A 25,128-nucleotide genomic window follows, 5' to 3' on the forward strand; every position below is an offset into this window, starting at 1 on the left:
AATTTAGACACAAAGCATTGTTATGGCTTAAATAAAGGAGAGACTCACATTTCTGTGAATGGTTGATATAGGTTATTGGAAAAGAATTTTCAACTGGGCTATAACAATTGAGTCTGAGTTAGAGAGGAGAGAAAATAATAATCTAGACAGGAAAAATGAAAAAGATCTGAAAATGAGCAGGTGTATTCTGTCATAAGACACTTCTGGGTTGCTATGGGAAACAATGTTGGACACACCAGTTGGGGCCAGAGTGACATGAAAGGCAGGCTGAGAGTGGACCGTCGTCTAGTTGGGCATGGGGAGAGGATTCCTCTCACACACCATCTCTAACTGAGGGATGGGCTCAGCAGGAATGAATTTGATGATGAGTAAGTGATGTCTTCCACAGGTGCTGGTGTGGGAGTGGTGTGGACAGCATTCCTGCCACATGTTTGCCTTTCTTCTTCTCAGCAGTAGGGGTTTTGGAGCCCTGGGTCTTCCCAAACTTTGTAGCCTATCACATTGTTATCCTGGAGGTGGACACTGGTCAGGGATAACCACATCGATAAAGGACCCTCCAGGAAATTCTACAGCTACTAAAAAACAAACACACAAACAATTGAAAACCCAAAAAACAAAACACATTTTAACAAGAGAACATAATAAAGAAAGAAAAAAGTCAAGGCAGATGAGGGGTATTAACTTGGCTTTGATCTACAGGTCTTCTGTTCTGACAAACATGACTGGATTAATTTGAAATTTCTCTGCTTCGTTTTCTCCCTCCCTGTCACCTTCTTCTTATTTTTCTTCAGTTCTTCTGTCATGATGAAACCAGGTTAGTTATTACTTAGAATCATAATCTATTCATCTGTAATGCAAGTTGATTTTCTGATGTCACCCCACCCCCAGGTATTAAAGTGAGGCCATAAGGGTATTGTTATTGCCCCTTGTTCTGTCATTGGCTGCTTCCCAGAATGTAGGTCATCTTTGTATTCTCATCACCAAAGCTACTCAGTTCACTGAAATAACATATGCAGAACTGTTTGGCTTTTTCTTTTTCTTACCTTATATATTTTCCACATGTAGGGTTTCTCAAGGCCTATGTCTGTGCGAGTGCTTTCTTTCTTAGAAGCTAGGCAGATTTTATGAGTAAGGACCAGCAATTTTTAAACTAATTAAAACCTTGTAGTTAGCCACTATATAATGATGATCATCATCCCAGTTTTCAGGTGGGAAACTTGAGATACAGAGAGGTTAATTAACTTGTCTTAGGTCACACAACAAGTAAATAGCAGCTTGGATTCCAATTCTGGAAGTTTGGCTCCAGGGTCTATCCTTTTTTTGGTTAATCCTCACTCGAGGATATATTTTTCCATTGATTTTTAGATAGAGTGGAAGGGAAGGAGGGAAAGGGAGAGAGAGAAACATTGATTGGTTGCATCCCGGACCACCCCAACCAGTGCCCTTGACCAGGAAGTGAACCCTAGACCCTTTGGTCCACAGGCCGATGCTCTAACTGCTGAGCCAAACCAACCAGGGCAGAGTCTATGCTTTTATTTTTTAATTTTTTAATCTTATCTTTGTTATTGAATGTATTATAAATGTCCCACCTTCCCTCCCCCCATTAACTCCCTCCTCTCTAATCCCACCCCCGTCCTGCTTTCCCCACACCATTGTCTGTGTCCATTGGTTATGCATATATGCATATAAGTTCTTTGGTTTATCTCATCCCACCCTCCCTCCCCCTTCACTTTGAGGATCATCAATCTAGTAACCAATTTGTACTTCTTAATGCCTTTCACCTATCCCCCAGGCCCCTCCCATCTGGCAAGCAACAAAAATTTTTCTGTATCTATGAGTCTTTTCTGTTCTGCTTGCTCATTTTGTTTGTAGATTCAGTTGTTGATAAATATGTATTTATTGCCATTTTATTTTCATATTTTTGTTCTTCTCCTTCAAGAAGACCCTTCAACATTCCATATAATATTAGTTTGATGGTGATGAACTCTTTTAGCTTTTTCTTGTCTGGGAAACTCTTGATATGTCCATTGATTCTAAATGGTAGCTTTGTAGGATAGAGTAATCTTGGTTCTAGATTGTTGCTTTTCATCACTTTGAATATCTCTTGCTACTCCTTTCTGGCCTACAAAGTTTCTTTTGAGAAATCAGCTGACAGTCTTATGGGAGCTCCTTTGTAGGTAATGAACTGCTTTTCTCTTGCTGCTTTTAAGATTCTCTCTTTGGCTTTAACCTTTGGCATTTTGATGATGTGTCTTGTTGTGGGCGTCTTTGGGTTTATCTTGTTTGGGACTCTCTGTGTTTCTTGGACTTGTAAGTCTGTTTCCTTCACCAAGTTAGGGAAGTTTTCTGTCATTATTGTTTCAAATAGGTTTTCAATTTCTTACTGTCTCTCTTATCCTTCTGGCACCCCCATGATGCAAATGTTGGTACACTGGAAGTTGTCCCAGAGGCTCCTTACACTATCCTTGTTTTCTTGGATTTTTTTTCTTTTTCAGTTCTGATTGGGTGCGTTTTGCTTCCTTATATTCCAAATCGATGGTTTGCTTCTTGGCTTCACCTACTCTACTATTGATTTCCTGTAAATTAGTCTTTTTTTTTTTATTTTTTAAAATTTTTTCCACATCTTTATTGTTGGATGTAAAATGTATTACAGATGTTCCACATTTTCCCCCCATAAACCCCCTCCTCCCCACTCGCGCCCCCCTCCCACCTTTTCCCAAACTATTGTCCGTGTCCATTGGTTATGCATATAAGTTCTTTGGTTTATCTCTTCCCACCATCCCCAACCCCTTTCCCTTTGAGGTTTGTCAGTCTAGCAATGAATTTGTGCTTCTTAATCCCTTCACCTTTTTCACCCATTCCCCAACCCCCTTCCCAACTGGCAACCAACAAAATGTTCTCTGTATCTATGAGAATGTTCCTGTTCTTCCTGTTCATTTTGTTTGTAGATTCCATTGTTGATAGATATGTATTCATTGCCATTTTGTTTGTTCATACATTTTATCTTTTTCTTTAAAAAGACCCTTCATCATTTCATATAATAACGGTTTGGTAGTGATGAACTCCTTTAACTTTTTCTTGTCTGGGAAAGTTTTTATATGTCCATCGATTCTAAATGACAGCTTTGCAGGATAGAGTAATTTTGGTTGTAGGTTATTGCTTTTCATCACTCTGAATATTTCTTGCCACTCCCTTCTGGCCTGCAAAGTTTCTTTTGAGAAATCAGCTGACAGCCTAATGGGAACTCCCTTGTAGGTAACTAGCTGCCTTTCTCTTGCTGCTTTTAAGATTCTCTCTTTGTCTTGAACCTTTTGCATTTTGATGATGATGTGTCTTGGTGTGGGCCTCTTGGGGTTCATCTTGTTTGGGACTCTCTGTGCTTCCTGGACTTGTATGTCTGTTTCCTTCACCAAGTTAGGAAAGTTTTCTGCCATTATTATTTCAAACAGGTTTTCGATTTCTTGTTCTCTCTCTTCTCCTTCCGGCACCCCCAAGATGCGAATGTTGGCACGCTTGAAGTTGTCCCAGAGGCTCCTTACACTATCCTCATTTTTTTGGATTCTTTTTTCTTTTTGCTGTTCTGATTGGGAATTTTTTGCTTCCTTATATTCCAAATCGATGGTTTGCTCCCTGGATTTACGTACTCTATTATTGAAGCTATGTAAATTATTCTTTATTTCAGTTAAAGCCTCCTTCGTTTCTAACTGTGCAGCGATTATTTCTGACTGGTCCTTTTTTATGCTCTTGAGGCCCTCACTGAGTTCATTGAGCATCCTTATAAGCAGTATTTTGAACTCAGCATCTGTTAGGTTGCTTATCTCCATTTCGCTTAGTTCTTTTCTTGGGGTTTTGTTCTGTTCTTTCATTTGGGACCTGTTTCTTTTTCTCCTCATTTTGGCTGCCTCCCTGTGTTTGTTTCTGTGTATTACTTAATGAGAGGTATAGGGCTTGCTGAGACCCGATGCTGCTCGTTTGAAAGAATTTAGGAAAAACCTGAAGCAGGACCCAAGACAGGCCAATCCTATGGTTAAGCAACTGGCAACAGCTTGGGTGGGCCTGAAAGTTGGGTGGGGCAAGGCGGGGCCTTAGGGAGTCAGCAGGGCGGGGCTACCAGTGTGAGACAGGTTGCTGGAGTCCCAGATATGGCAACTGTCTGCCGCCCCAGGGAAGGGCTCACCAAAGGAACAAAGGCCTCTTACAGCACGTTTGTCCCGAGGAAGCCCCCTCTCCAGCCCTCGCTCCAGTGCCAAACAGCTCAGTTCTTCCCTGTATTTCTCTGGTGCCCCTTGAGCTGTCTTCCCTCCAAGCTTAGAGGGAGAGAGTCCGATAAGTCCATGCGCGGGCCCTTTAGGGAGCTGCCTGTGGCTCCAGCCAGGTCAGCTTCCCTGAGCCTCAGTTTCCGCTGGTTTTTTCCAGCCAGAAGTTATGGGGACTTCTCTTCCTGGCACTGGAAACCTGAGCGGGGCACCTGGTGTGGGACCGGGACCCCTCAGTCCTCAGGAAGGACCTTCCCAGCCGCGCGAGCCTCCTGATTTTTATCCGCCACATGTGGGTGTGGGACCAGCCTGTCGCGGTGCCGTCCCTCCTACCGGTCTGGATGTAGCTGCTTTTTTTTTTTTTTTTTTTTTTTTTAATTCCGTAGTTGTAGGACTTCCATTCAGCTTGATTTCAGGTGGTTTTGGATGATGGTTGTTCTGTAGTTTTGTTGTAACTTGGATGTGGTTGTGGGAGGACGCGATACTGCGTTTCCCTACGCCGCCATCTTGACCGGAAGTCACTGTAAATTAGTCTTTTTTTTTTTTTTTATGAATTTTTTTATTTATTTATTTTTTTGTTACAGATATTTTACCTTTTTACCCCATTGGCACCCCCCACCCCACCCCCCCTCCACCCTGTCCCCGGCTTAGTTGTCCATGTCCATTGGTCATGCACACATGCATATAAGTTCTGTGGTTTATCTCTTCCCACCCCCCCACCCCCCATCCCCTCTTCTGAGGGATGTCAGTCTGTGCCCTACTTCCATGTGTCTGTGTCTACTGTATTCCTCAGACTGTTATGTTCATTATATTCCGTATATAAGTGAGATCATGTGGTATTTGTCTTTTTCTGCTTGGCTTCTTTCACTTAGGATAATACTTTCCAGGTCCCTCCATGTCGTCTCAAAGGATAAGAGATCTTTCTTTCTTACCGCTGCATAGTATTCCATTGTGTATATGTACCACAGCTTTTTGATCCATTCATCTACTGGTGGACACTTGGGCTGTTATTTCAGTAAATTATTTTTTCATTTCTGACTGGTCCTTTTTAATGTTGTTGATGTTCTCACTAAATTTCTTGAAGTTCTCACTAAGTTCTTTGAGCATCCTTATAACCAGTGTTTTGAACTCTGCATCTGTTAGATTGCTTATCTCCATTTTGTTTAATTCTTTTCCTGGAGTTTTGTTCTGTTCTTTCATTTGGGACATGTTTCTTTGTCTCCTCATTTTGGCTGCTTCCCTGTGTTTGTTTCTGTGTATTTAGGTAGAGTTGCCGTGTCTCCTAGGCTTTGTAAGGTAGCCTATTTTTATATGTGTCCTGTAGGATCCAGTGACACAGCCTCCCTGATCACCCCAGCTGGGCCCTTGAGGTACACCCCTGGTGTGGACTGTACACGTTTCTGTTGTAATTGAGTCTTAATTGCTTTTGGCATGTCAATGAGAGGGATTTCTTCAGGCTGATCAGATATAAGGACTGGCTGTGCCCACTGACCACTGGCTTCTGACTTGCTTGGCGGATCAGCTGTGCAGGGGCCCATCACAAAGAGCAAGACTTACTTCAGCAGGGCTCTGGTACCCTCTGAGTCCACTCATTGAGTGTGTCACTTGTGGAGGTGGTTGGGTGGTGGTGCTTTGATGTGTTCTGAAGCTGTCCACTGGGTGTACTGGCTCTGGGGTAAGATCAACCATTGCTTGTGTTCTACCCAGGGCCATCCGGCATAAGCTACAAAGTGATCTGCAAATGGCTGCTGCTTGTGCTGGGCTTGGAGGTGCCCAGGAAAAGCCAAGTTGTGAACTAAGGCTGGCTGCTTGTAATGCCAGCCCTAGGGCCAGGCCACTTAATGAGAGGTATGGGGCTCACTGAGGTCTGATACTGCTGCTTTGAGACATTTTAGGAAAATCTGAAGCAGGATCCAAGACAGGCCAATTCTATGATAAAACCTTTGGGAACAGCTTGGGTGGGCCCGAACGTTACATGGAGCAGGGCCTCAGGAAATCACCAGGGCAGGGCAAACAGTGTGAGCCAGGTTGCTGGAGTCCCAGATATGGCGACCCTTTGCCGGCCTCATGGGGGAAGGACTCACCAAAGGAATAGTGGTCTCTGCAGCACATCTGTCAGGGCTAAAGCTGTCTCTCCAGCTATCTTCCTGATGCTCAGTTCTTCCCCGTATGTCTCTGGTGCCTTTCAAGCTGCTGCTCCCATGCTGGAGCCTGGAGGGAGCAAGTCCGAGTACGTCCGTGCATGGGCCCTTTAAGAGGAGTTGTCTGGGGCTCCAGAAGCCTCAGCCTCTCTAAGCCTCAGTTCCCACTGGTTTTCCAGCCAGAAGTTACGGGGACTTCTCTTCCTGGCACTGGAACCCTGAGCGGGGCACCTGGTGTGGGACGGGGACCCCTCAGTTCTCAGGGAGGACCTTCCCAGCCGAGGTGTCCCTGCTGATTTTTATCCACCACATGTGGGTGTGGGACCAGCCTGTCTGCACCTCCGCCCTCCTACCGGTCTCGATGTGGCTGCTTCGTTAATTCCATAGTTGTAGGACTTTTATTCAGCTCCATGCCAGGCGGTTCCGAATGATGGTTGTTCTGTAGTTTACAGTCGTCCCTCGGCACTTCGCGCTTCGACTGTCACGGCTTCACGCTGTCGTGTTTTTTCTAATATAGTGTAGTATTAGTACAGTATTAGAAAAAACTGATAGAGTGAAGCCGTGACAGTCGAAGCGGAAGTGGCGAGGGACGACTGTATATAAATAAAGAATCCTACTTCGCGGAAATTCATTTATTGCAGTAGAGTCTGGAACTGATTAACCGCAATAAACGAGGACTGACTGTAGTTGTAATTTTGATGTGGTTGAGGGAGGAGGCGAGGACCGTGTTTCCCTATGCCTCCATCTCGTGCGGAAGTCCAGAGTCTATATTTTTAATATCACAGATCTTTGTTTTTGCTGTTAATCCTTACCCGAGGATATTTTTTTCCATTGATTTTTAGATTGAGTGGGAGGGAGAGAGAGGAAGGAAGACAGACAACACACACACACACACACACACACACACACACACATCAGTGCGAGAAACTAGGACAGGGGATTGAACCTGCAACCCAGGTATGTGCCCTTGAATGGGAATCAAACTGAAACCCTTTGGTGTGTGAGCTGATGCTTTAACCACTGAGTCCCGCCAGCCAGGACTGTTCTTTTAATCTCAATAAAATGCTGTGTTTTGTGTTTAGCTCATTTTAACCATATGGTCAAAAATGGGAAAAAAAAAAAAAAAAAGAATGCTTGATGTACTTCGTTAGGGGACTGTCACTCTGCATATCTTTGTGTTAAGAATGTTGTTAGAAATTGGGACAGGTATTTTGCTCGCCATGGAGGATGCCTCTCCCATAGGTGGATATTTACAATACAGTTGTGGCCTCCCATGTACTTCTAATTCCTGGGGAAGCTTAGGGGACAACTAGGGAAAGAGTTTACTAGAGTAGCAAGCTAGTTTATGGCACATGAGTTTGGGATTTTATCCCAAAGGGATTATTATATTGGCTGCTCAGGCTGCATTTAATAAATAAGTTAAGAAAGGTGCTTGGACATGGAGCCTAGAGGGGAAGACCTGGAGGTGAGGTTGCATCCTTCGTCCACTCCATTTTGCAGAAGTCGCAGATGAATTGCTATCCGATAAGCAGTGAGTTGTGTTTTCCTAACTTGAGAGCTCCAGGCTGCACAGTACTGCTCTGTGAATCAGAGCTGAGCAGAGACGTGTGCTGTCTGTGCCGGAGATTTTGTTTCAGCAGGAGAAACAGTTCTTCTTCTCTGTTAGACATGGGGACAAACCCAAATCACATCTTTCAGAAATGGACTAAAAGTTGATTTTCTAAACATAGACTTTCCCCTTCTAAAAGCTATTTCTGCCCTGGCCAATTTGATTCAGCGGTTGAGCGTCAACCTGCGGACCAGAGAGTCCCGGGTTTGGGTCCCGCTAGGGGCATGCACCACAAAAAAAAAAAAAAAAAAAAAAAAAAAAAAAAGAATAAAAGCTATTTCTAATTCAGGGATCTTTGATGTTGAATGTTGATAAAAAGTCGATCAAATTTGTGATTGTCAGTTGCAGAACCGCTATGATCAATAACTATAATTTTAGTAATGTAAACACTATACTCCTTAGAAATACTATCCAGATTCCAAATTCTGCCTATCATTTTAAACTGTCCACTTATTTTTTTATGCTGTCCCTGATCCTCTAAAAAATAACCACTGCTCCTGTTTCTTCACTGGAAAGGCATTGCAAATGTTTTTGCACAAAGTCCTGGAGCTTTAGATATTTTTCTCCCAGACATGTTAAGAAATTTAAAAGCCATTTTTTTCCTAATTACAGAAATAAAACATATTTTATCTTGTGTTAATATATATTCAGTTACCTTATTTTTTAACATTGTTTTTGAGAGAGAAAAGGAGAGAGAGAAGAGAGAAACATTGATCGGTTACCTCCTGTACACACCCTGACCGGGGATTGAACCCACAACATTTTAGTGTATGGGGTGATGTTCCAACCAGCTGAGCCACCGGCTGGGTTCAATTACCTTATTTTAATGTTTTGCAAACACACTTCATAGATATTTTTTGTTTGCTGTTTGATTTAATTAATTAATTAATTACTTAATGTTTGCTTCCCCTCCTAGCATGTAAACTCAATAACAACAGGGATTGTTTTGTAAAGTTCTTCACTTTTATCTTCAGAGCCTGAAGCAAAGGCTATTAGAACATAGGCAGTATTCAATAAATACTGAGTTGTACACACTTCAGAACTGATAGAAAAACGAAAGGAAAACAGCAGAAGCCCTAGAAATAAGAATTTGGAAGATGTGTATACAGGCAGTCCTTGCTTTGCAGGACCATGAAACAGACTATGCAAGCTGAAGTTATGCAAAGCAATCCTACTAATTAATGGGGAAAGTTACTGTTGTTTTTTGACTTAAAAATTTTTTTGCCAAATCGTTAAACTCTTTCTTGCTGTTGGCCATAAAAGCATAGGGAAATAAAAAAAGTAGTAAAACTAATAATTATTTAGTACATGCTAATTTTTTAAAAACATGAGCACCATTAAGATTAAAGCAGTTGATTCCTTTGTGAAACCTCATGAGCAGTAGTTTGAATAGTGCTTGCTTTCTTGCTATTGTACAACTAATAAAATGGAATGAGCATCTTTTCTATGCCCACATTGTCATATCCTCTCTAATCTGAATCAGCTTCCAACATTTTATCTTTTGTGCTTTCCATGTTGAGAAGTGTCCTTGAGAGTTCCTCTGACATGGAGTTTTTATTTGTTATTTATTTATTTTTTGCTAGCACTGCTTCCTCTGGGACATTGTTATCATTTGGTTACAACCACTTTCCTGCTTGTGTTGACCAGTATACCTTCCCTGCGTTCCCCCACTGTGTGCCTAGCCCTCAAATGGCTAGTGGCAGCATGGTCTACATTCCTGTGATCAGCTAGGTCTTCTATAACTCCATGTACATTTGACTACAGATTTCACTTCCTGGATCATCGCCTTGTGTTTCTGTGATGAAGCACCTGTCTTGGCCAACTCTCTTCTGAGTTGCATGTTGCATGAATTTATTCTTGGGAGATAGAAGGCAACACGACCACACACTTTGCCGTCTGTACATGAACTGGATAAAAAAGGTCAAATAATCCATCCCTGATAGATTTTGAAAGATGCACTGTGTTAAGTTATTCACATAGTAATTGTGAACTGAAGAGGTAGCAGTGAAGTGTGTACTTTATGCAGTTATTCACAGTTCCTGTACCATGCTAACTAAAATGTGTACTGTGGTAACTGAGATTTACACACATTGCAACGCTGCAAAGTGAGGGCTCCCTCAGTTCCAGGCTATTTTATGTATATATTTGCATTTTTACTAAAGTGGAATCACTTTATGGACATGAATTTGCAGTTTTATTTGTTTATTTAATATTATATGGTACATACATCAAAAACCAATAATCTCGACTTCATGTTTTAGGACTGCGTGGTATTTTATTGAATACTTGTACTATAGTTTATTTAGCCAGTCCTCCTTTTTTTTGGACATTTTGGCTTTTTCCATTTTTCTCAATTATAAATAATGCTGCAGTGATCACCTCTGAAGCTAAGTCTTTGAGATAACGACTATTATTTATTTGAAATGAATGTCTTTCTAGTGATAGAATTGCTGGCTCACTGGATACATATACTTTTATTTTATTTTATGTTTTAATTTTATTTTTGTTACACATGTTTCTCCTTTTTTACCCCATTGACACCCTCCTCCCTATCCCCCCAGCCCCATCCCCGGCTTTGTTGTTCATGTCCATTGGTTATGCATACATGCATATAAGTTCTGTGGTTTATCTCTTCCCACCCCCCACCACCCCCTCTTCTGAGGGTTGTCAGTTTGTACCCTACTTCCGTGTTTCTGGGTCTACCCTATTCCTCAGACTATTATATTCATTATATTCCGTATATAAGTGAGATCATGTGGTATTTGTCTTTTTCTGCTTGGCTTGTTTTGCTTAGGATAATACTTTCCAGGTCCCTCCACGTCGTCTCAAAGGATAAGAGATCTTTCTTTCTTACAGCTGCATAATACTCCATTGTGTATATGTACCACAGCTTTTTTATCCATTCGTCTACTGATGGACACTTGGGCTGTTTCCAGATCTTAGCTATTGTAAATAGTGCTGCTATGAACATGGGGGTACATACTTTTAAAACAGTTGCATATCCTTCAAAATATCCCTGGAGAGAGATGTTCCCTATTAAGCTCCTATCAATGACATACATTTTCTAAACTGTTGCTGACATTAGACATTATCATTCTTTTTAATTTTTGCCATTTTAGCAGGTAAAACATGCATCTTATTTTAATAATTAGTTTTGAATACTAGTTAGATTGAATACTAGTTAGATTGGATATTTTTATGGGTTTATTTGTAGTAAATATATTTTGAGCTATTCTTGTCCTTTATTATACTAATTTTCAGATCGTAGGGATTTTCTTTTTTTTTAGGTTGAGTACATATATTTTTACATTATGTTCGAGTACATGTATTTTTACACACACACACACACACACACACACACACACACACACATATCTGTGTACCTGAACTGCATTAATATATATATATATATATATATGCCATTTTTAGTTTTACCTAGGGATTATAAAGAGTATGTGTGGGCCTTAATTTTGTAACATGACCATCAGTTTCCAAATGCTATCCTTTAAAAAAAAAGAAAGGGAAAATAACCCTTGACCTGGAGGAGATGCTAGTTAATTTTTCATTATATTATTTTTAGGAGATGGGGTCAAAAGGAGCTGGTAGGGCATTCAATTATGTGCTTGAGTGTGTTGGAATCCCCCCCCCCCCTCAGGTGTACAATATTTTACTTGGGCTTGTTTTTCAAGTGCATTAAAGTGTGACTAAACACTTTTGGATACATCATTATGTAAAGAAGAGGCCCCATCTTGTTAAATATTCCTTCATTAACTTTGTCATTAGCCAGTTACAGGCAGCGAGGAGCCTGTGAGGGCTTCGGCGTTGGGCCCTGGACAGGAGAGGGTGGGTGGGAGGCGGGCACCCAGGCGAAACTGAGGATTGGGGTGCTCTGTTGCCCCCGCCCACTGGTGTAGAAAAGGTGATTGGATCACGCTGGTTTCTGTCTAAGAATTTTGGATGGGTCATGAGTGGGGAAGGAAGAAAAGTCATGAGTTTGGACCTCAGCTCATCTGAGGGCTAAAGGTCCTCTGTCACGCAGCACACTGGACTGGAGCCTGTCCTCCCGGGGAGGAGCGCAGGGCTGACATACAGTTTAGAACCCAAGGAAGAGAGACGGGCTTTGACTTCTTTTTGTCTTTAAGTTGAGGATAAGCAAGGAAGATGTCCACTGAAAACGTGGAAGGGAAGCCCAGCAGCCTCGGGGACAGAGGTCGCGCTCGGAGCTACACTTTCCTCAGGGTGGTGCAGCCCGTGTTTAACCGCAGCATTTTCACTTCTGCAGTCTCTCCTGCGGCAGAACGCATCCGGTTCATCCTGGGCGAGGAGGATGACAGCCCCGCGCCCCCTCAGCTCTTCACCGAACTGGACGAGCTGCTGTCCGTGGACGGGCAGGAGATGGAGTGGAAGGAGACGGCGAGGTGAGGCATGCCTGCTTCTGCAGCCCTGACCTGGGGGAGCAGGGTGGACCAGACGGTTGAGTTTGGGAGTGAGCCCCTTTCTCCAGTCTTAGCACTTTGAATAACTGATGAGCATGATGTTGGCTGGGTTGAGACAAAAAATAATTCTTTCTCTTCTCTTTCACATTGACATGATACAGGACACCTTTTATTTCACAGCTGGGGCATCATTTCATTGATTTATGTTACTTTTTTTTTTTAAACATGGAATGTGTTTTTTTTTTTTCTTTATTAATTATTAATTTTTTAGAGAGAGAGGAAGGGAGAGCGCGAGAGAGATAGAAACATTGATGAGAGAGAACATCCTTCTGCATGGGGATTTGGCTCACAACCTGGTCATGTGCCCTGACCAGGAATTGAACCGACGACCTTTGGTGCGTGGGTTGATGCCCAACCACTGAGCCACACCAGCTGGACTGTTTTTATAATTTTAATTTTATGAGGAATTAGTAGTAAATCTCCATCCATATGCTACTTAATAGTGAAATATTTTAGAGATAAACTCAAGGACTCAAACATGATAGCCTAGAAATATGTGTCCACCGTCTCCACGTGTCAAAGTTAAGAGATCATGTTTGGTTTATTACCCATTCCCTGTCAGGAGGGAGGTTGCAAAGGCAGTAACTGGCACCCACAAACTTGCTATTATTGCAAGTAAAAATCTTGCATATTTTTACCTTTATTGTTGAAAGTATTACGGATGTTCCTCTTTCCCCCCCCCATTAAAACCTGTCATCTTTTAAATATCCAGTGACAGTAAATAGAAGGTTCACCTGAATTTGGAGTTTAGAGACCTGAGTTCAAGTTCAGACTCTGTAGCCTGTTAGCTACAAAACACTCAGTTTCCCAGAACTTTGATTTCATCATCAATAGAGTGGATAATAATGCCTACTATTCATAATATATGTATGCCATATATATATATATATAAATATAAATATAATATACAATACATATCTAGTTATAGCATATACACACATGTATGTATATATGGAAATCCTTTGTAAACTGTTAAGCACTACACAAATATCCAAATTTTCACTAGTCTCATAATAACAGGGCTTTTCTTTCTTTCTACATGTAGATTTAGTTATGTACTCCACACTAAGTTTTTTGTGACATATAGCAATTTTGTAAGATAAAGACTTTGATATAATGCAGTTATTGGTTTTTCATTGTCATCATTACATTCAGTGTATATTACTTTCATGAACGGAATGAGGTTAAGACACGCCTTTTATAGTCTGTAATTTAATTCAAGTAAATTAAATTGAACCAGTGTTTCTTGAATACATGGTATATGTCAGGTACTGTTTTAGGTAGTGGGAATACAGAAGTAAATATTTTTATTATTTACTCTGTTAGGGCCTCTTTTCATGATGTGGTCATTGTCCCTTATTCCCTCTCTCAGTACCAATAACCTGGATTTTTAAAGTCCTCCATAAAGTATACTTTTAGTTCATAAAATGTCCTGCAGAAGAGGGCTTTTGAAGCAGAAACTTTCATTAGTATCTCCATTACATTCTTTCTCTTCCTTCTTTCTAACAGAAAAAGATGAGAGTCATATAGGTGCAGTCTGCATTAAGTGTTGGGGAGACTGGTTTAGTCTAGCTCTGCTGCTAACTAGCTGTTTAACTTTGGGCAAGTCATGTAGTCTTCCTGAGTTTGAGTTTTCTGTTCTATCAAATGACAGTCATTTTGGGCTACATCCTCTCTAACATTGTGCATATTTTATAGCTCTGAAATTTCATCCTGTGTGTTACTGGTGTAGTCAGCTGTGATTAGAAGACATACTTTGACTCTTATTTTCACCTTAAAATTCTGTGTGAGTACCTATGTAGATTAAAATTCAGGTGTAGTATTCTGTTTTTCATTCAGTCAAGTGAAGACTACACTTTATATGACCCCTGGTCCCAGAAACATGAGAGATCACAGTTCACTGTTTAGGTAATAAAATGTTGAGAGAGATGGACATAGTATTTCCTTTAAGGTTGTCAAAGATTAAGATGTAAATACTTTACTTTTTTTTTTCATCCTCACCTGAAGACATTTTTGCATTTATCTTCAGACAGAGCAGGAGGGAGAGAGGGAGGAAGAGAGAGAGAGAAACATCGATGTGAGAGAGACACATCGACTGGTCGCCACCCAAACAACCCCAGTCGGGCTCGGGGATAAACTGCAACCGAGGTACGTGCCCTTAGTGGGAACCACACCCAGGTCTCTCTGGTCCATGAGCCGACACTCTTAACTGCTGAGCAAAACTGACCAGGGCAATACTTTACTATTCTTAAAGACTTTATTTCCTTGGAAACCTCTGTGTCATTTTGGTGACATCATTGGTCCCTCAGAGACTGTACTTCTGGAGAAGTATGGTGGGAGTATGCCATGTGTGTAATATTATTGTTTTGATTTTGTCTCCCAGATTATACTCATTCATCTGAAGGCCAGGACTGCCATGTCTGTCTTTTGCTACTCTAGTCCCAGGGCCTCGCTGTGCCTGGCACGTAACAGGTGGTCAGTAATATGTGCTGAATGTGATTAGTTGAGAACTGATTGCTTTAGACACAAATGTTCTAGAAGTCTTACTAGACCAAAGTTGGAGTTCTGTGATAACCTGTCTCTGATTGGTAGGCAGCTGAATGACAGACCCCAGGTACCCAGCACATCATGGAGAAAGCCCAGAAGAGGACCTATGTTTGATGCTTCAAACTAATTCATCAAAATAATGATGCCATCAGCTTTTAGTTGTCTAGCCCAGACTTCTTGTCTTATTTGCCGGAAAGGGAATGGTTAGATGGGTAATAAGCATCTCAAAATAACATGTCTAGAACTGAGTTTCTGATTTATTTACTTCAGGTAAGCTCCTCCTACAGAGTTCCTCACTCCAGTGAACAACACCATTTTTCTAGTTGGGCACGCCAGAAACACTGTAGTCTTCCTCGACTCCTATGTCTCTGTACACCTCTTACTTAATCCTTTACTCTGTTTACCCTCAAAGATATTCAGATATGCAGAATCTCACCATATCTTATATTCAGGACTGTCATAACCTGGTCCAAGTCACCATTATCTCTCACCTAGATTACTGCAATTGCTTCTTAATTAGTCCACCTCCCTGCACCTGCCCTTCCCTCCCTTATGAACTGTGCACCATGACCTCTTTGACCTCATCTGCTCCCTCTGTCCCTCTTGTTCACTGTGCTTGAGCCTCACTGTCTAGTCACACTCCTGTGTTAGGGATTTTGCATTTGCTGTTGCCTCTGACTGAATTGCTGTCCCTGCCACATCCCCACAGTTACCTACATGGTTCATTTCCTCACCTCCTTCAGGTCTTTATTCACATCTGACCTTCTCAGGGACTGTTCTTTCTGAAATGGAAACCTTCTCCCAACTCTCTACCCCCATCCTCCAAAATTTTTGTCCTTAGCACTTGTCAGCATTTAGTATATTACATATCTTATTATTCTCTCCTTGTAATAAAATCAAAGCTCCACAAAGGCAGGAATCTTTGGTTGTTTTGTTCACCACCATACCTCCTAGTGTCTGCAACCACCTGGCACGCAGTCTACAATAAGAAACAAATGTGTTAATAGAATGGATGGAGAAATAGAACCTCGATTCTTCGTTTGCTGCTCCATCTAAGTCCTACTGGGAGGTTTGGAGGTGATTGTGGCTCCAGAAATGGTTCAGATTTTCATTAATTTTTACCTCCTGCAACATACTCTGTTTCAGAATATATTTGCAGTCATTTCTGACTGCTATTTATGATGTCCAGTTTCCACATGATTGTTTTTTTCCCCATGAAGAACTCTCAAACCTACCAGACTAATAAATGTGTAGTGTTTAGAAGGAATTCATTTTATGCATGAAAATGCAGCATGGGTATTTTTCTGGCTAACTTATACCATTGAGAATTTTTGCTTTTTTATCAAAAGCCCAATTGACAGACTATTTTATTCCATAGAGAACTAACCTATCAGACTTCAGCTTAATGTAGTTTCCACTGTCTGCACCCTCTACCCCTTTTATTACTCTCCCTTATTTGATATAATCAAGAATATCCTACATTGTGTCTCAGCATCACTGTAGTTTGAGTCCTGCTTCAGGAAGTTCAATTTAGCTCAGAGTCTCAAAAAAGGAAAGGAAAGAGGGTGATTTCAGTAGTAGGGAAAATATCCCCATTTAAGTTTTGGAAATCACAGGGGAAGCTTTTATTTATATGAAATTTGAAGTACAGTCAACTCTGCCACCTTCTTTTTTTCACACCTTTCCCCTTTCCTAAAGTTAGAACTTTGAATTTTCACAAGCTTTCCCCACACAGCGCAAGGTAAAGACTGCAAAGGGCGGAATGATCAGACCTGAGAAGTGTATGTGATTAGTGGAATGCAGAGAACACTCTGTTTTAAAGTGCACTTCTGCCCTGGCCAGTGTGGCTCGGTTGGTTGGAGCATTGTCCCGTACACCAAAAAAGGTTTTGAGTTCTGTTCCTGTTCAGGGAACATACCCAGGTTGTGGGTTCAATCTCCGGTCAGGGTGCATATAGGAGGCAACCGAGTAGTGTTTCTCTCTCACATTGATGTATTACTATATCTTCGTCTCCCTTCTTCTCTCTAAAATCAATAAAAACATATCCTCAGGTGAGGGTTGAAATAAAGAGTACTCCCAAGTGTTAGGTCAGTAGATTACTGACATTCAGTAATGTGGCAGTAATTATAATGGAATATTTGGTAGGGAAGAAGCCTGTGTTCCTCAGTGTGGCTAGCTATTAGCTAATGGATTTATGAAACAAACTGGTAAAGAATAAGTCATGGACCAGCTTTGGTGACGGCCCAATCCAGGAAGAAGGGCTACTGTTACCCCCTAACTATTTCTTTGAGTCTGTTAGTATCTCTGCAAAAATATTTATTGGCTTTCGCTTTTACTTCAGCAATTGTTCAGATGGACAATGTTGTCAGTGGTGAACCTCTGTAAGAAAGTATGTTAAAGTTCACTCCCCCAGTGTGGCTCAGATTTTACTGCCAAACCTGGGTAAAAAGGAAAGACATCACAAGTTTCAACAAACGCAGCAAGCCAACAAAGGGAAAGGGTATTGATGTTTCACTTCCCGTGGGACAGCACAAAGGAACAGCGGGTGTTCCTGTCTGCCCTACGGACTGACTGACATACCTCTGGGAGCGTCTGATTTCAGGGTCTGGCCATCAGACACACACGTGCGCTTGTCCTGGGGCTTTGGAGAGGAGCCGCTCCCTTCCCAGTTGACATTGACTTCTCTTTGGAAAATTCTATTTGAGACCAAGTTTATTTTTCTGTAAGAAAAGGGCTGAAGGAAAAGGAACTTTATCATTTTGTAATTATATGTAGTTACAACATACATATAATTTTATATAAATATGCATATGTATAACTTTCTGTAACTTTTATACATACACATACCTTTTATAACAATGTACATATAACTCCTGCAATAACTTTCACAGTTGATCTAGAAATTTAAGAATTCTCCTTAAAAACATAATTTATTTCAGATACACACTAGCCACTGGCTTCTTTTATGTGTGATGAGGCAATTACTAATTAGCAAGAAGTTTTATTATCATTTTAATAGTTGTATGAAGTTGGATTATAATCTTGGGCAAAGGTCTTGTCTATTTTCCGCAGTAAAACTGGCATGTTTTTATGTTGGAGGTCTTGTCTTTTCTTAATTATATTTAATCATATGATTGGAAAATTGCAAAATTCAGTGATTCCCAGTGAGTTTTCTATTTCTTCACCAAATGAGTTGAAATACTGTTGTTTGGCAGTCACTCAGAGTGTGTTAAATTGCAGTGTTTCTTCTAAGACCTTGGAATAAATAAACTTCACCTAATAAACGCTTCTTCCAAGGTTATAGCAGTTTTGTAATTGGAAGCATTTAAAAAGCCAACTTCTGAAATCAATTTTCCTATAACATGTCAAGTACCAAGCAGAAGAAAAAGTCATAAACTTATTGCTAATACATGGTTATTCATAGCGATTATGAAGGGTAGACAGTGGCTTTTAGTACATTTTACAGTAAGAATATCTGTTGTTTTTTGCAAGTGTAATTACATGGTTCTGAAGCACCTTTACAAATTCACTGACACTCAGATAGACTGAACTTTGGTACTTTGGCCTTAGCCTTTTCTTTAATGGGTTCTGTTTGAGTTGAGGAGTTTTCAAGTGTTTTTTTTCCTTCTTCAAATTTGTCCTTGACATGTGAGGAGGATAGACATAGCATGTGCAGTTGCTAGAATGAAACTCCCTCCAAATGATTTGTTTAAATGATCAAACTATGGCTTGATGCCTGAAAGCATATGTTGGAAGTACCATGAATAATCAGTTTCTTGAACAATTAGAGCAATCCATTTCAAAGAAATTTAATAGTCATTATTCCAGAGTTGCCCTTATTGGCTGTGCTATGAGATGACATCATCACAACATTCAATATTTACTGAACTCAAAGGGAAATAGATGCTTAGCTGAACTATGAGATAATACTTATCCCCTGGGATTGTGGATTCTAAGAAGCTGGTGAGTTTTGAGACTGCATTTCATTAACGTATTACTAAATCTTGACTTAAAGAGCTAGTGTACTCCAGGAGGGTGAATAATGCTAGTCCATAAATTGAACCTAGTTAAGATTGATGACTTCTAAATATATTTTTAAAACTTGTTCAAAGTCATATTGAAGTCCAGTCCGGTTCCCTACAATATATACCATAGAGAAAAAATGACGTAAAAGATCAATCACAAAAGAATGCAGTGGCTTGGCTCCTTTAACATAAACTTACATTGTTTAAATAGTGAGACTGATAGTAAAAAAGAGCCATTGTCACGACGGGAGGCTTACTTCTGAAATGGTTTGGGCAATATAGCTTCATGGCAGCTGGTGAAAAGGGCTCATTTAGTAATTCCCCTTCACTGCGTCTCTAGCTGGCTTTTGTCATTCATCTTCGGCTTAAATTCTATGACCAAAGATTCTATCCCTCAACTAATAAGAATACTCTTTGGAATAAAAACAAGGAGTCACTACTGTCTTTACATATGACATAGTTTTATGCAGCCCTGTCTTGGTTTCAGATACTATGGAATCTTCTGCCTTCTAGAGTCTTATCTTGAGCAATAAATTATAACATCACATGTAAATATGATTCATGTAGCAGTTGCTAGCAAATATGGATAGAGATTCTGTGAGAATGCACGGAGAGATAATATACCTAAAGTTAACCAATGTAATATGCTCCATAAAGTGATTACTCTCAAAATAACTCCAGTTACCTTTCATCATTTTGGCAAATTCATAGAATTCTATGTGTGTGATGTAAAATTGTCATTTTCTCTCACTTCTATTTCTGTGGTTTTAATACCAGCCACAGTGAATAACTGATTTACACACACACACACACACACACACACACACTCACGAATATTAAGCGTCTTTGATTCTTTCTGGGAATGTTTTGCAACTACTTCAAGGTTCGGTTCTGAAGGTTTCAAACGTCGGTGGTGATGTTGGCTTTTTAACTTGTGAGGAAAACCTGTAAAAATCTACACTGCCTACTTTTTGGGGGGTACAGGGGAAAGGAGGAGGGTCTTAGAATTGAGCGTGAGGTTAGGAATAAGGTTGCCATTGACGTGGGAGTTTATTGGCTAGGAGAGGCTTCCTGAGAGGGTAGTGGAGGGAGACTCTTCGAGTATGGCTACAGTAATTCTAAATCACATGGGTGTCGGGCTTGATTAAAATTCCACATTTTCTCTGACACTGTGGCTGATCTCTTGATCTCTTTTCATTCCTGGTTCTGCTAATGTGTTTTTTCCCCTCTGGAGGTGGTGAGCAGTCCATAAATAATATCTTATGTAGAGCTCCCTCCGATCTCTGCCCTTTGTTCTCATCTTTAGTGAGCTAGGTGAGCGTTTAGCTTTTTTAGGTAAACATTTTTCAATCATTAAACCTTTGGGTGAAGAATGTAGAAAAAGAATCTTTTAAAGCCCTCTGTTTATCTTTTTCAATATATTTTAGAAGATTTGAAGTGAAAGAAAAAAAGCGTTCTTTGCGGGGGGTGGGGGGTGTCATGATGAATAGCAAAATTATAATGCTTGCTGTTTGTTTGTTTTTCTTTATCCTCACCCAAGGACATTTTTCAATATTTGTTCAGATAGAGTGTGTGTGTGAGAGAGAGAGAGGGAAACATCGATGTGAAAGGGACACATCGAGTGGTTGCCACCCGCACGACCCAACCAGGGCCGGGGACGAACTGCAACCGAGGTACATGCCCTTAGCGGGGACCGAACCGGTCTCTCCGGACTGCCGGCCAACACTCTAACCGCTGAGCCAAACCAGCCAGGGCTGTTTGTTTGTAACCAGTGTGAGAAGTCTGTATGTGTAGTATGCGGGACACAAAAACTGTCAAATGGGTTTTGCTCTCATTTCCGTTAAACATTTTTATTGCTATATATTACTAAGCTACCAGAATGTCTAGGAGTCTAGAAAGAAGAAGCTATGAAAGAGGATTGTTTCTTTCATTGCTAAGATTAATAGATCTGTTATAATCAGAAGATGTGTTGTTCATTGAGCTTGCGTATTTTTACACACATTGGGAGCCAGATTTTAAGTAGGGAACATGGGTTAGCTAAGAAATATGTACTAAAGTAAGACTTAGCAACACATGCTCACCCTCTTTAGGCATTAAAGGGGAATTTTATATTTATTTAACCACTTCACACAACATGTTTTTTAAATATTTATGATATTGATCTATAACTGATATTTCACCTGGTATAAACTTGCCTTGTGAAGTCACAACAGAATTCTCACAGTGGTGGCTATTTTTACCCATTGTAGGCTCTACCTACATGGATAATTCTGTAACGCATATTTTTTTTCACTTTATTTAAAAAATTTAGTTAAATAATCATTCTTAAGGATTTTGTGGTTACTGACAGACAGATACAAAACCAGGAATGCTTTGGTTCCTTTTGGGTTGTTTTTTTTCTTTTTAACATTAGGGAAAAGTACAGACTAGTGACGGGTATATTTATAAAAGTAACACAATTAGTAATGTAATAAGCTTTTAAGACTCTGGGAAAGGAGACATTTTGGTAGTGCCGGTGGGGGTGGAAATGGAGGGGTTGATGTTGCTATTTCTAAGGACATTAGAACACTTTTAATTGCTATTCACTAATCTCATGTTCCTAGGTGGATTAAATTTGAAGAAAAAGTGGAACAGGGTGGGGAGAGATGGAGCAAGCCGCATGTGGCCACATTATCCCTTCACAGCTTATTTGAGCTGAGGACATGTATGGAGAAAGGATCCATCATGCTTGACAGGGAGGCTTCTTCTCTCCCACAGTTGGTGGGTAAGTATGTTGTTTTAAGTTGCTATCTTTTTTTTTTTTTTTTCAGCCTTTTCTACCTATTCATGATTCTCCATCAATGCAGATGACTTCTAGTGTAACCAGAGTTAAATATTCTAGAACATACTGTCTCTCTCTCTTTTGATGTTATAAAACTAGTAACGTTTATTGCAGAAAGTCTGGAAAAACAGGTGCAGGCAAATATTGAAAAGAAAAAGTCATTCATTGCACCTATCTGGTCATAGTCATTATTAACATTTTGATGTCTTCTCATCCGGTTTTGTTTCTCAATTTTCTCTCTTATGCTTTTCATTTTCTTATGTCATTTTATAAAAATTAATATTGGGATTATATTGTATTTGTACAGATATGCATTTATTTCTTTCACTTATTAGCATAGTATTGGTATTTTGAATGGAGCCCCCTCCCAACTGCTGGTTATATTGAACTGGATGTCTAGACACTAGATTTCTAGAACTCTTTGACCTTAGACATTGAACTGAGCTTCTCTGGGCCTCAGTTTTGTCGTCTGTAAGATAGGGTTTAAACCCTCTGTAGAAAGGAAAACAGTCTAGTTCCTGGGTTGGGGCTGACTTTGTAGATGAAGTCAAGCTCTTTTAGCTGTATGTAGAAAAAAGTGTGGCACCAGAAGACAGCAGAACCTGATGGGTTAGTGACCGAGTCAGGTCATGTTAGTTCTGAGTATCATTTATACAACTACCCACAAGTCTGTGAACCTAATGGTGCAGGGCAGCTTTGGTATCTTTTGCAATTAGTGTTGTGTAGTGAATGTTAACTCATCATGTTGAACACCTTGTACACACACAACTACATTCCAAAGAGTAGTAATTGTTTTTATTTTCTAGCCGAAGTATGGCCTTAGCAGTCTTACTTCAGATCTAGGTGTACTGAAAAACAGCATAGATGTCTTGTTCATTGAGCACACCCTCAAAAAACAGGTGCAGGGGCTCTGCTTGTTATTCCCAGGAAAATTCCATAACCAGGTGACCAATGGACCTGTTTGGATGACTGCACTTTCCCAAGTGGTCTGCAGGGTGCCTACCTTGGGATTATGGGGAAGAGGATGTGGATAATGACTCAGCAGAAAGTGACCAGTATAAAATTCCTGGGTTATTTCAGACTTGCTGCAAAATTTCTTTGCCTATCTTAAGACAAAAGGCTTGTCTTTGGCATTTGTGTCTTTATAGACAATGGGAAGGCTACAGCATTTATATCGAAAGAAAAGATTAGTTGTCAAATGAGGTATATATGTAGGTGATATGTGCATTTCACTTTTTCTTCAGACAGTTCTTTAGTTAGATTTGCAGAGAAGCTCCACACTTTTCATGCATCTGAGGTATTTAAGGTGCAGATGAAGAAGGGAGAAAGACTAATATGAAGATGCTGGGTGGACAGAATTAATGAGTTCATGCATTTATTCAGCAGTGGTGTGTAAGCTTCTGCAATGTGCCAGACACTGCTCCAGGCCCTGGAATTAGGTTTGCAAATCTACCACTTTGTAAATGGGATAAGTTACAAATCCATGAACACAAAGATAGTTAAAAGAAAATATAGGAAATACTGCTCTATGTAGAATTTTTCATATTTGAAAAAACAGGTAAGGCTGAAATGGACATTGGATATACAAGGAGAGAAGTTGGATTATTGTGCCAAGGGAAGGTGGGGCACATCTACAAAGACAGAAGCAAACAGAAGGAATAGTTTTCTGGACAATTTGTTCCACTGACTTTTTTTTTAAAAACTAAATTGAAACTTTATTTTTATATAAAAATTTATCATGTTGTCTGGGTTTATTTTATTTAATTTTTAAAAAATATGTTTTTATTGATTTCAGAGAGAGGAACGGAGAGGAAGAGATAGAAACATAGATGAGAGAGAAACATCGGGTGGTTGCCTCTTGCACGCCCCCTAATGGGGATTGAGCTTGCAACCTGGGCATGTGCTGTGACCAGGAATGGTGACCTCCTAGTGCATGGGACAGTGCTCACCAACTAAGCTACACTGGCTGGGCTGGGTTTATTTTTAAAAAATATTTTTATCATTGAAAGAAACTCTTGAGGCTTTCAAATTCAATGGCTGAATGATGGCTGTGTTACTTTTAGCCAATTAATTCTTTGAACTGGAGACATTAAGTATAGGGAGTCTTCCTTCTTCCCTCCTGTTGCAGCTTCTTCTGCATCTCAGCAACAAGAAGGTAAAATCAGAAACATTAGGATTCTAAATTGAATAAAGGCATTCATTTCATGGTAAACCTGTTCTTCACATACAATGAGGGATAAGTCAGCTTTTCTTCTAAAACATCTCATGAATGAAGTCATTGATACAGATGCAACATATGCTTCAGTAGAAACAGAAACATGGAGTACAAAAGCATGTCTCTTAACAGAATAATTTGTACATTGACGATTGAAGGTTTTATAATTGTATACTAATTTAAAAACAAAAACAAAAATGCAGGCCAAGCACCTTACAGAACTGAAAGCATTCTAAGTAACAGGTTGCCAGTATTGTTCTGTGAGTATCCTCCCTTAATAGCCTGTTCACACTAGCATGCACTCTTAAACATACATGTGTATTACTTCTCATCCACTGTCTTTTTTCATTTATTAAAGGCTGCATGATATATTATTGTTGAGAAAAGTATCATGTTTAGCAAAAATCAATCCAGTTTTTGAATGAGAATTGCAATTTCTATATTCTTAGTCTTGAAGAACTCATCTGGAGCAAAAATGTCTGAAATCAGACAAGTTGAAAAAAATACATCAGAAATGCATATATGCAGGGCAAAGTGGACATTACACTTGTGACCTGGCCATGTATAGGCTATCTAAGGGGAGAATTCGTGTTGTGGTTTAAAGGTCACCAGAAAGGATCCTATATTAAAAAGAAAAAGGTCTCACCATAGGCTTTTGTTACTGCCTGAAATTTCATCGTTTGGAGATTTTTTCACTGAGCCCAGAGAGTCCTCTATTAAAATACACTACTGTCTGACAGAGGTCATATATTAATTCCATGAGATGCAGAGTGGTGTAGAAAAGAGGGTGGATTTACAGTTGCAGGAGATTTAGAGTCTGCCTCTACTAGCAGGTACGACTGTGGGATGGACAAGGCAAGGTACTTCACTCTTCAGCAGTATCAGTGTACTCCCCTGTGAAAGCAGGATGAAGACTGACCTTTCAGGGTCATTGTGAGAAGTAAATGAGGATGTCAGGTGTGATTATTATACACTTACATACCTATTTCAGCAGACATGAGTTGATCCAGATCATTCT

At 40.2% G+C, this 25,128-nt stretch overlaps 1 protein-coding gene across 2 annotated transcripts in view; it reads left to right on the forward strand.

The window, feature by feature from the left end:
* Positions 1 to 25,128, forward strand: part of SLC4A4 (solute carrier family 4 member 4) — a 345,490-nt gene that overhangs the window by 135,986 nt on the left and 184,376 nt on the right. For both annotated transcript variants that reach the window (XM_036264545.1, XM_036264537.1), the window contains 2 exons: positions 12,289 to 12,424; positions 21,678 to 21,838. In XM_036264545.1, the coding sequence (XP_036120438.1) occupies positions 12,289 to 12,424; positions 21,678 to 21,838 (297 nt within the window). The remainder of the gene's footprint in view (positions 1 to 12,288; positions 12,425 to 21,677; positions 21,839 to 25,128) is intronic.

The sequence above is a fragment of the Molossus molossus genome, unplaced genomic scaffold (assembly GCF_014108415.1).
Source record: "Molossus molossus isolate mMolMol1 unplaced genomic scaffold, mMolMol1.p scaffold_m16_p_1, whole genome shotgun sequence".
Classification (NCBI taxonomy): domain Eukaryota; kingdom Metazoa; phylum Chordata; class Mammalia; order Chiroptera; family Molossidae; genus Molossus; species Molossus molossus.